At 35.4% G+C, this 10125-nt stretch overlaps 1 protein-coding gene across 1 annotated transcript; it reads left to right on the top strand.

The window, feature by feature from the left end:
• The first annotated feature begins 493 nt into the window (after nt 1-493).
• Nucleotides 494-1675, top strand: LOC145692564 (uncharacterized). Its single transcript, XM_081767873.1, has one exon. It carries the CDS (start codon nt 494-496, stop codon nt 1673-1675), a length of 1182 nt encoding a protein of 393 aa, XP_081623999.1.
• Nucleotides 1676-10125: the final 8450 nt, after the last annotated feature.

Below are 10125 nucleotides of genomic sequence, written 5' to 3' on the forward strand. Positions count from 1 at the left end.
GACTCGACAAATGCGATCATATTGATATATTTCTGTATTCGCTGTTTTCAAACAATTCGAGACTCTCGAAGAGTTCGACTGTCTCGAAGTTGTCTAATGTTTCTTACATTTCGAGTGCCTCGAACACTTCGACAGTCTCGAACATTTCAGGAGTCTCGAACATTTCAAGTCTCGGACATTTCGAGTGTCTCGAACATTTCGAGTGTCTCGAACATTTCGAGTGTCTCGAACATTTCGAGTGTCTCGATCATTTCGGGAGTCTCGAAAATTTCGGGAGTCTCGAACATTTCGGGAGTCTCGATCATTTCGAGAGTCTCGAACACTTCGGGAGTCTCGAAAGTTCGATAATTCGATAAAATTAAAATTCTTTATCGATGAAACGGTTTTGGAATTTTATCGAATTGTTATCGATTACTCGATTATCGGAACAGCCCTAGACTATGGTTTAGATTGCACAAGACTGTTGAGCCAGTGTTACGATGGGGCTTCTGTGATGAGCGGGAAGAAGGGTGGAGTGCAAGCAATAATACAGCAACGACTAGGACGTGATATTCCTTACATACATTGTTTCAATCACAGATTGCATTTAGTAGTAATTAAATGTGTGAACGATATTCCTCTTGTCAAACAACATTTTGATCAGTGTGTCATGCTTTATACTTTCCTTAAAAGAAGTAAAATTGCTACTTTGTATGAAGGTCGGAATCTTGCTCGTCTTTTAGAACACCGTTGGTCAGGACATTTACGGGTAATACAAATAATTCGCGACAATTATATGGAAATATTGGAAGTGCTAAAGTTGGTTAAGAACGGGAATTTTAATGGGGATGAATTAGTAGAAAGTACTGGACTTATTCTGACTGTTGGGAAATTGCAGTTCCGATTTTGTTTATTATTGATGAAAAAAATACTTGAAATTCTTCATCCTGTTGATAAAATTCTCCAGTCGCATGAAGCAAGTTTAAGTACCGCACGAAATCTGGTTGATGCTGCTGTGGAAACATTGAACAATATTCGAAATGATGAAACATTTCGAGATATTGTAGGTGAAGCAAATCGCATGATAGAAGATACCCACATTGAAGAAGCTTGTCAACGCCCTTCAAGGAAAAGAAAAATAAGTACGTCACTACAGGATTTTGTTGTAGCAGAAACAACTGGTGTAGGGAATACAGAAGTTGAGTGTTTGCGACAGGTGTTCTACGAGTCGACTTATTTAGTTCCTATAGAAATTAACAGACGATTTCACAGTAACAATGCTTTGTTGGACGCAGTTACTTCAGCAGAAAATCTCGAGCTTCCGAAAACAGACTACTTATCTTCATTAGGAATTACCATACCGTCTAAAGAAGAACTTGCTGTTGCAAAGGCGTATGTTAGCAAATGTAATTCTTCTGACAACTTCAGTGAAATCTATAAGGTTAAAATGGCTTATGAAGATACTTATGCTCTACTTGCTTCTATCCGAACATTTGCATGCAGTACCGCGTTATGTGAATCTTCGTTTTCTGTGTTGACCCGCATAAATAGCCCAGAAAGACTTTCCATGAGTCAGAAACGATTGGCCAACCTGGTGTTTCTTGCGTTTGAAAAGAAACGAACTGAAAACATAGACATCATGAAAGTTCTGCAGAAGTTCAACGCAATGAAGAATAGGCGATTGCAGCTTTTTTAAGTCAAGTAAGTAGACGCATTTTCTTTTCTTTTCTTTTCTTTCTTTCTTTTTTTTTTTTTTTTTTTTTTTGAATCTTTGAGTTTTACGGGCCACGGTTATGCTGAATAGGCTAAAGGGGACGGTGATGATGAGAATAAATGAATGAGCTAGTGGAATGAAGAAAGTGGAAGGAAACTGGAGAACCCGAGAAAACCACGCACACGGTGTTTGTCCACCACAAACTTCACTTGGCGTGAACAGTACCATCATTTCAGATTTTGCTTGGGGGGGGGGGCAAGACCTCTTGATATATGTAAAATTTCACGTTTTTCACTGATTACTACTAGTCCATTGATAAAATCTATATAAATCTCAAACTTAGGGGGAGGGCAATTGCCCCTCCCTGCCCTCCCCAAATAACGCCCCTGGGCGTGAGCTGGGATCGAACCAGCGTGAACGCTCTAACACTGAGCCACTGTTGTCTCCCTCCCTATTGTTTTATTCACAAGAAAAATAAATTGATGAATCAGCTATACATTCATTATTTGTTATTGGCTTTGATCATTTAACTAAAATTTTAAACTTTTACACACACAGTACAGAATTATAGAGGAGTACAGATTGTCCAAATTGTAACTATAGTATAGCTTATTCATCTATTTTATTTCTGTATTAATTCCTTCATATGAATGCTTTATATCTTACTTCAAACAATTACATATCATTGTTTATTCAGTTTACAATGTAATTCAATTTATACAAACTCTTAGAGTTACTTTTTCTCCAAATTTGTCTTTGAAAAAAAAAAATGAATTTAATATGTAGTGAAAAGATTCTGAAATACGCAGTGTGCAAATTACTAGGGGAATGATGGAGAAATTCCTCTCTGTTAAGCTGGATGTCTTATATAAATTTTGAATTTCCCCATGATAATTTTCAAATGTTCAGTTTATTCCTCTTGTAAAATGTTCTTAGTTTCACACATTGGAAATACGGATCTATAAATGTAAAATAGATGGGAGTATGGGGATATTTTTAAATAGCAAGCTGGTCATCTGATATACAGTACATAATGCATTATACAGTATGTTTCACATTACTGACCTTTAATTATTTTCTGTATAGTTTTCGATTATTTCTACTCTGAATGCTTGTTTGGGAATACAATGATCGTAAGTTAACCTTTAAACGCCAAAGGACGCATCTGCTGCGTTGGACTTTAAACCTTAATAACTCAGCCCCTAATTAAGCTAGGAAGATAATTTTGGTATCAAAGTCTTCGTGAAAGATGAAGCTTGTCATCGATATGCATTTTATGTATGTGGGGAGTACCACGGCGGAGACGAAAAAGGTAAATTTCGTGTTTTTTTTTTCGTTAATTTTTTGGGGGGCATTCTCCATTGGACTGTACAGTCATAAAATTGCACGCTAATACCCTGCAAAAGTACTTGTTACTTATATGAGGGAAGTAGAAAAGGGACAAGGTTGGCCAAGTTTTTAAGTATCTTTTTTTTTTTTTTTTTTTAACGTAAATTACATTTATTTTCTGGGCTTCCATATAAGACGAGATATTTTTTCACTGAATTGGTCTAGAAGCATAACTCTTGTTGCCTCGTTGCAATCTGCGTTCCATAACATATCCAACGGTGTTTCAATCATGATTAGAGGGGTCACCAGGGCCGCCAACGTGAATTTCTGTAACAGCCCTTCGAAAATTATATACAGGGCGCTTTATAGATTTTTTTCTGAATTTTTCTCTCACTTTGCATTGCAGCAATTGCTACCATCTTTTAAAGTACTATTATAACAAGTTTATTGCATATACATTATCATCGTTTTGTCAGCATTGGGTGTCTGAATGGGTTGCAAGGGCCCCCCAAGTTCTAATTTTTTCGTATTTTAAAAAAGTTTTATGACCTACCTTTCTTGTACGATTAGGGTGGGAATTCCACAAGTGATACCTCGTTGGAATCAGTGTTCCGTAAGCTTTCCAACGAGCTATACATAAGGGGGAATTTGTAATTAGGGGGTCCCCTAGGTCCCCAGCGTGAGAGCCTACGATTTCGTTCAAATTCTTGCCAAGTGTATAAAGGTTAAATAGCAACAATAGATATGAAAACGTGGAGTCAGGTTGGGCCCCCCCAGAAGTGCTCTCGGCCCCCCCTGCTTTCGAGTTCTGGCTACGGGCCTGGGCATACTTATAATATCGTACATATTGATATTAACACACTTCCAATGGTACGATAGATTACAACTGTGACATATAATAGAGGCTACTATTCTCCTAGACTTTTGCAAGGACATTACTTCATCGCTACAACAGCCATACTTATTAGTATTCATCACATTATGGGTAATGTCCATATTATTACTTCGTTTTTCAGTCATTTTCACTTTGTTTTCGAATGTTCAGTTAGGGACTTCCTTCCCTTCTCTAACCCCAGGACATATCTTCTAAAGTTTTTTTTTTCACACAAACGCTGTTTCCTCCCGCACAACTAAAAACAATAATTAAGATTACCACCACACACAACTCTAAAATTTCGAAGTTGAATCCACTTCATTTTAGATAGAATTTACCTGTATTCCCTGGCTTCAACTTCCAATCCTGTAGCTGGAAGTCGCCATTTTGTAACTGCCCGTGCTTACGGTTTTTTTTTTTCATTGCGCAACAAATTCATTTTTGATACAGTCCCGCGACGGACGACATGGCAGGCGTCGTGGAACTGTAGGCCCATGGTCGCCATTGAGGTATGTCTTCAAAACAGATAACGCATTCCAAGTCCGTTGAATAATAGGCTGGCATGATGGAAACCACATAGTCACAACGCCCGGTTGGTTAACTGAGTATTACCGTGACGTAATAGATGGAATTATTCCAGTACATGAATGCACTGTATGTGTATACGAGGGAATGAACATAATCATATCATCTGATACTTCAACATTGAATATATTATCTAGATTATAATGCTATTTCAATTTAAATGATTGAGACTCTTTAAATATAAACTTCTATTTACAGTTCGAATCCATCGACAGTAGTAACACCTGGAATATCAATGAAAATGCAAAATTTTATTAAGCAAATGACGTTTCCTTCAGGAATAAAAGGATTAGATTATAATGAACATATTCCCTTTTACCAACCATATTAACAGAACGTAGGAATCACAGAAGGTAAGTATCCATTTCAAATAATATTTATACATGCAATATTATTAAACTTCAGAAGCCACTATGTTTGCTTTACCACAGCACGTATCACATTAGTGTACCAGAAATCGTCTTTGCATTAAGAATCAATTGTACTTTAGTACACTTAGGAAGATAAGTCGCATCGCCAGTTTCGAAATTCGTACTTATTATTACACATTGTATTAACTTTAATTATACTTTATTTCTTTATATTATTAGTATTAACTTCTTTATATCAATAATTGTCTTATACTATTCAATTACGTAGAAATGCAATGACTTATCACCTATATTATTGTATTAAAAAAGTATTATTTTCCTTTTAGGTGCAAAATGTTGTAAGCTGGTATTTCAATGCTGAATTCCTAGTGGCTATGATGAATCAAGCTATTAATAAAACGTTCATAATAACGTGCATGTATTCTTTGTTATTTCTGTGTTGTCACTCTCAACGATTCTACGCATGATAAATTGACTTTTGCTTCGGCAGGCCAATAAGATGCAAATTTACCAAATATAGATGATTGAATTATTTCCAGAATCTGCTTTGTTAACTGTTGATTTTGATTACAATGTGATATTTACAATATTTCTATGAATTTTGATGAATTAGCATTGTTGCTGGGGTTTTGAAGAAAAGGGGCAGAGCCCCTAAGCTTACCGTTTACAAATTCATGGTTTTTGAAAACATTTCTGCAGAAACCTAAATCTTCCAAATCACAGAAATTAATAAATAAAATTTATACTTAGCTTCCCCTTTTAAATAAAATACTTAGAAATCACTCAGATTACTGTTCCACTTGTTGAGTTGTCAAATAATTTGTTTTAAAACTTGAACTTTATAGTAATTCCATACTTTTCCTTATATCGAAGTCATAAACAAATTTTCTTCTTCTTTTCTTCCCTTGATTAAAATTGATTCGGACCAAATTCCAAGTTCTCGTTATAATGTCACATAGTATAGATTGACAGTAATCTCACTTATTATAACTAATAACAAAACAAATACTTTTAAAATTAAACGAAAAATGAACAAAACATTAACATATTTATGACGGCGCAGGATTATAATACGTACACCAACTGGTGGAGCATTACACTCAGATACTATCTTAAGAAAAATTGTTAAGTAATAGTAAGGTTCAAAGCTTTGTTCACAATTTTGTATTTGAATACCAATTACAGTTTCCGAGATATATGAGAAAATGTCTGAAAATATTCAAATTACCCCGCTGTACCCTATATACTACGATAAACCATTTTAAAATATTCGAACTGGTGTAGTGGCGTTATTGTTGTAGCATCCGAAAATACCCTCTAGAGAGATTTTACTAAAAGAAACTCTCTGTTACAGCTTGTTCAGTCTAAAGAAACTTATGTTTCTGTAGTAAATTTGATGTAAGTATCGAAAAAAGAGCACTAAATGAATTTTCTGTATTCATTTAGAGAGCACGGCATGGCATGAATTTTATAGAGTAGCATTGAGCGAAACTTGGAAGTTTGGAATATAATCATATCTACAATTGTATAAAACGATAAGAAATCTTGTACGATTGCACGAGATCTGTATGTATTATTATATTTAGCTTTGGTTTATATAGTATATAAATTTCTCCCTCGGGGCCGCGGTGGCTCAGCGGTAGAGCGTTTGCCTCTGGTGCATGGGGTTCCAGGTTCAATCCCAGCTCGTGCCAAGTGAACATCGTAGTGGACAAACACCGTATGCGTGTGTTTCCTCAGGGTTCTCCAATTTCCTCCCACTTTTTACATTCACTTCATTCATTTCTCTTCGTTACCGTCTCCTTTAGCTCACCTGGCATAATCGTGGGACGTAAAACTCAAAGATTTAATTTCATTTCAAATTTCTTACTTTAAAAAAGGATTATTTTGCTCTTGAAGGTGAGTTTTCTTCGGACAGTATTTACTGAAAAGCTTATTATAGTTTTGTTCACATTTCGCAAATAAACGTTTCCGTGATAACTATGTAAATTGATTCAATTAAAGACATGGGAGCGAAAATCTTTAGTATAGTGACACATACTGGTACCTTTAATTTTATTTTAGTCTGTTAATAGCTTTCAAGCATCATAATCAAACCCTCAGTCTTCAACAAATATCATTGTTTTAAGAATTTGCTTTAAAGATTACCCAGAGTTCAGCTGTTGGCTAAAGGGGTTAACTAAGGTCATAAGGGCGGAACTATTTGCCCTGCAAACTGGAAGAAAGAACGATATTATATTTATGATAAGTATAAGAACAAAGTAAAGGGAAATGTATGACATGCAAAGCATTTTTGCACATTTCCGCCAATTTAGAAAGAAAATAAGCTAGGACTTTATATATATATATATATATACGACAAACATTCTCCCCTTTTAACCTTTAAGTAACGGAAACATTAACACAATACTCTACACGTGTTTTTAAGTATGTAAAACCTTCGCTTCTGAGGAACAAAACACACGCGAAAAAGCGTAACAACATTACTCTTGCATCCGACAAAACTTGTGTTTCGTGGCCGTTACTTAACTGACATGGAATTTTCATTCAAAGCCGGAGAAAATGCTGCAGATATCATAAATGTTATTGCACATCCGAGGTCGCACCAATTGATAAGATGTTTGTTGAATGTTTGGCATGGTTTACGGATGTTGTCGCAGTTGTTCTCGTTTTCTAAAGCAAATTCCAAACTGTTGTACGACATTTTAATTCTAGTATGCTTTTAGTGTTAAACATGTCGGAGCTTATTGCCACAGACGACGGTACAATTGGTATCACTGTTTTACAGTTTAGTAGTGTTTGCAGAAGCAGACAAAATTAAAAAAAAAAAAAAAAAAATCTGTTACTCCAAACGGTGTCAGTTCCGGTCCTGTTTGATTTCGTTCATTTAACTCATTCATTCACTTGTTCAGTCATTCATTAGAGAAGCCATTCACAAAGCCGGAAGCCCAACAACAGCTATGTCCAGGAAGCTATTAACAAAATCGAACTCCATGGACGTTAGCCTTCACCTTAGTCATTCAAACGTTCTCTTGTATCCCTTTCATGCCCGTTTGCTCCTGGACCGGACGTATTTTCTTGTGCGCATGGTCCTGGCTACTATTCCAGGTAGGAATATAGATGATTTCAGAATTTAAAAAAGAAAAACGGTGGAAACATCCCTACCGGTCTACTTTCTTTTAACACTATCTAAATATAAGAACACGAGGAACATAGTCAACGAAACGAAGTCTGAAGCTCCCGGAGAACACCCTCTATTGTCGGGCTACTTGCCCACCAAATTTCGTTCAGATCCGGCCAGTAGTTACCAAACAATAAAGTACTACATACAAGGTAAGCCAACAGAACCAAGTCTGTCTGTGCCTGACTGAGCTCAACTACCAAACATTATTAAAAATTATGCCTTTTGGCAGGACCTGGGACTGATTTTTTTTTTTTTTTAATTTTAGGTTTGGCCCTTAAAATGTTTCTTCCACGTTTCTCGATCTTTAGTTTCCTCTTTTAACTCCCAACATTTTTTTTTTAATTTTTCAAATTATCAATCACTTGTGTTCTTTTTACTCCTCCCTTTCCTTCAATATTTTTTTCTATGGCGGTATGAAGAAAACAATTTCTTCGCAAGGTATGTCCAATCTAATTTGCCTTCCTACGGAAGACGCTGGCTAAAAGTGTCCTCTTCTCTCCTATCCATTTTAAAACAACTTCGTTTGTTAGTCTCTCTGTCAATTTTATCTTCTCCATCTTTCTCCAACAAGAGCTCCTCCGTGGCTAAGCGGTTAGTGTACGCGCCTTTGGCGCGGGAGACCCGGGTTCAATTCCCGGCGGGAGCTCATGTGGTTCGGATTCCACGTTAATCAGTAGGTCCACGTCTCATATAGCCTCGCTGCTGAACGGGACGTTAAACTCAAAATCAACAATTTCTCCAACAACGCATTTCGAAGCTCTCTAAATATTTCTTCTCTAACTTCCGTAACGTCCAAGTCTCTGAACCATACAGTCCAATACTCCATTTATAGCACTTGACCAACTTTTTCCTAAGTTCAATATTAAGCCTGCTAATTAAGAGTGATCTATTCTCGTTGAATACTTCCTTGGCTATGGTAATTCTTGACCTGATCTTTCGAGTGCAGTACGCATCTTTCGTCAAAATACTTCCCAGATAGCCTACTTGAAATGATCGACCTCTTCAAGTTCTCTTTGTTCTACTGACCCTAAGAGCGCGTTTCCATAGGATATTCTCGTGACTTTCGACTTTTCGATGCTGATTTCTATTCTATATAGCTTCCCAGTGTCAACTATTTTGTCAATCACCTCCTGTAATCTTTCTTCGGTTCTAGCTTAGGCCTAAATAACCGTATCATACGTGATCTTGTTAAAGATTTGAACTCCAATCTTGAAATTTTCAATTCTTATTAATGTTTCGTTCATTAAACATCACTGTAAATGTTTATTATAGAATTCTTGATTCAATAGACAATGATCCACTAGTCCACCAAATTTCGTTCAGATTCGATCAGTGGTTACTGAGAAATAAAGTGCCACGTACTCATATGTACATACACACACACACACACACACATTTATATATATATATATATACATACATTATTTTTATTATAATTATTACTGTATTTAGAAGATTCTTTATTCAATATTTTAATAGCATTATAGGAGGCAATAGTCTGCTTCTTTTTACTACGAAAAGTAAAAATGCTCAAACTTGATAATATGAAGTCAACAGAATGTCTAGTCGTTTAATGTTCCTCACGAAACAAGAAATAAGATAATTCTCATCTCAACTCGCTAATTTTGAAAAATTATCTTCTGGTATTTAACCTTGAATTATTTTTTAGTTACGTCTCGATTCCCCCCCCACCTCAAAAAAAATTCTCGTCTTGTTTTGAAAATTTATGTAATTGTTACTTGAAGAAGTCATGGTGGAAGTTTGTTCTTAGTAAATGCTATATTGGGTTAATTGTTGAATAATCAGCATTAATATATATATATATATATATATATATATATATATATATATATATATATATATATATATATATATATATATATCACCCAGGTTACTATTTCAATGTTCATACCCAAACATACATATTTAGGAACTGCTTTAACTTCTTTAAAATTATTTCAAATTAAAAAAAAAAAAAAAAAAACTTATCATTGCTGGTGTGACAGAGGCATTGGAACTATGAATCATATACTCTTTGAATGTGATCTATTTGATTCATTTAGAACTCAATTTCTAAATCAACTTTATA

This window comes from Thermobia domestica, chromosome 8 (genome assembly GCF_964235325.1).
Source record: "Thermobia domestica chromosome 8, izTheDome1.hap1.1, whole genome shotgun sequence".
NCBI classification, from domain to species: Eukaryota; Metazoa; Arthropoda; class Insecta; order Zygentoma; family Lepismatidae; genus Thermobia; species Thermobia domestica.